This window comes from Aureococcus anophagefferens (genome assembly GCF_000186865.1).
Source record: "Aureococcus anophagefferens unplaced genomic scaffold AURANscaffold_8, whole genome shotgun sequence".
NCBI lineage: Eukaryota > Pelagophyceae > Pelagomonadales > Pelagomonadaceae > Aureococcus > Aureococcus anophagefferens.
In genome coordinates this window covers 428,847-430,830 of record NW_008705568.1, presented here as the reverse complement: position 1 = coordinate 430,830, position 1,984 = coordinate 428,847, and the positions used below count along the sequence as shown (strand labels likewise).

Here is a 1,984-nt window from a genome sequence, read left to right as displayed (position 1 = left end):
CTCGCCGCATTGCTGTCCACCATCGCGCTGTTCCGTGCGTGCCAGGGGCTGCGGCCGGCCGTCTCGCGCCGCACGAGCCGCACCGCGCTCCGGTCGACGATGGCGTCCTTCAGCGCCATGGCCACGGACGCCGACGTCGAGGGCGCGTCGGAGCGCGACGGCGTCGTCGCGAACCTCGCGGCCGTCAAGGGCCGCGTCGCGGCGGCGGCCGCGTCGAAGCCCGCGCCGCCGACGCTCCTCGCCGTGTCCAAGCTCAAGCCGCTGAGTCTGATCGCCGCGGCGCATGCGGCCGGCCACGTGGACTTCGGCGAGAACTACGTGCAGGAGCTCGTCGAGAAGGCCGCGGCCGTGGAGGACGGCGTGGAGCATCTGAAGTGGCACTTCATCGGGCGGCTCCAGTCGAACAAGGTGCGCCAGCTCTGCGGCGTGAAACGGCTCGAGGCCGTGCACACCGTGTCGTCCGAGAAGCTCGTGGCCAAGCTCGACGGCGCGTGGCCCGAGCTCCAGCCGGGCGCGGGGCCCCTCAAGGTCTTCGTCCAGGTGAACACGTCGGGCGAGGAGGCCAAGGGCGGCTGCGAGCCCGCGGACGCGCCCGCGCTCGCGAAGCTCGCGGCCGCCGCGCCGAACCTCCAGCTCGAGGGCCTCATGTGCATCGGCAAGTACTCGGGCGCGGAGGGCGACGCGAGCCCCGACTTCGTGTGCCTGCGCGACTGCCGCGACGCGGCGGCGGCGGCGCTCGGCGTCGAACCGGCGAGCCTCGGCCTGTCCATGGGCATGTCCCACGACTTCGAGACGGCCATCGAGCACGACGCGACGCACGTCCGCGTCGGCTCGACGATCTTCGGCGCGCGCCCGGCGAAGTGAGGGAGGTTTGTAACATGCAGGGGTGCTTTACCGCGGGCGCCTCGCGCGCTATCCGCGCGGCGGGGATCGCGGTACCTTGGTCGTGGTCGTGGGGGGCGTGGGCGCGGAACCTTGTCGCGCGGCGGGGGTCGTCGTGGCTCGCGGAGGCTTCGCCGCGGCCCGCGAGAACGTCACTTCTTGCACTTCATCTTGAAGGTGTTGGAGTACGCGACTTCGGACGCGGCGCCCGCGGCGTCGACGTAGGCGACGCGGACCTTGCCCTTGTGCGCGCACGGGGGCGCGACGACCTGGTAGTAGCGCCCGTCGGCCTCGTCGACGTAGGAGCGGCCGTCGTCGACGCGCGTCCACTCCGCGTCGGCCTCGTTCGTGAGGTACTCGACGTGGAACTTGACCTGGGAGGCCGTCGTCGCGTGGGTCCAGGACGCGATGGCGAGGTCGCCGACCTTGCCGTGCATCTTGACCTTGACGTCCGTGGCCGGGTGGAGTGGCTCCACGGTCGGGCGCGGCGTCGGCGCGGGCGTCGGCGACGGCTCCGCGGAGACGACGACGGTGAGCGTCGCGTCGCGGATGTAGATCTGGTGGCCGCCGCCGCCGCCGACGCGGTAGCGGGGGACGAGGACGCCCGGGCCGTCGATCGCGAGCTTGTCGACGTCGAGCTTGATGGTCTGCTTCGTGTAGTAGCGCGGCGCGGGGTGGTAGTACGCGAGCGCCTCGCACGATGAGCCGGCGCAGTCGCCGTTGGAGACGCCGACGGCGCCCTTCTTGTTGCCCCAGCCCTGGTCCTTCCAGTTGAGCTTGATCTCCGCCGAGAGCACGGCGCCGTCGAAGGTCAACGTCTCGGACCCCCACTGGTGCCACGTGTTCGTGAGCGACTGCATCGACGACCGCTTGTCCGTGACGTCCGGGAGGTCGATGGTGACGGTCTTCGTCGGGCCGTCGTCGCCGACGGGCTTGGCCGTCGGTTTGGGCGTGGGCCGCGGCGCGGGCTCCGCGCCGTCGTCGTCCGCGATCCAGCAGGAGTGGCGCGCGACGCCGTTGCCGCGGGCGACGTCGCGCGTGTGCGCGTAGCAGCCCCGGTTCCACTGGTCCCAGATGGTCTCGCAGCCCGTGACGCCCTGGA

The 1,984-nt window shown here is 72.0% G+C and overlaps 1 protein-coding gene across 1 annotated transcript; it reads left to right on the top strand.

Annotated features, from left to right (window-relative positions):
* Nucleotides 1–222: 222 nt before the first annotated feature.
* Nucleotides 223–861, top strand: AURANDRAFT_14200 (hypothetical protein; the record flags this gene model as incomplete). The annotated part of the gene is made up of 1 exon (XM_009038559.1): nt 223–861. A coding segment is annotated over one exon (639 nt), but the record flags the coding sequence as incomplete, so codon positions are not given.
* Nucleotides 862–1,984: the final 1,123 nt, after the last annotated feature.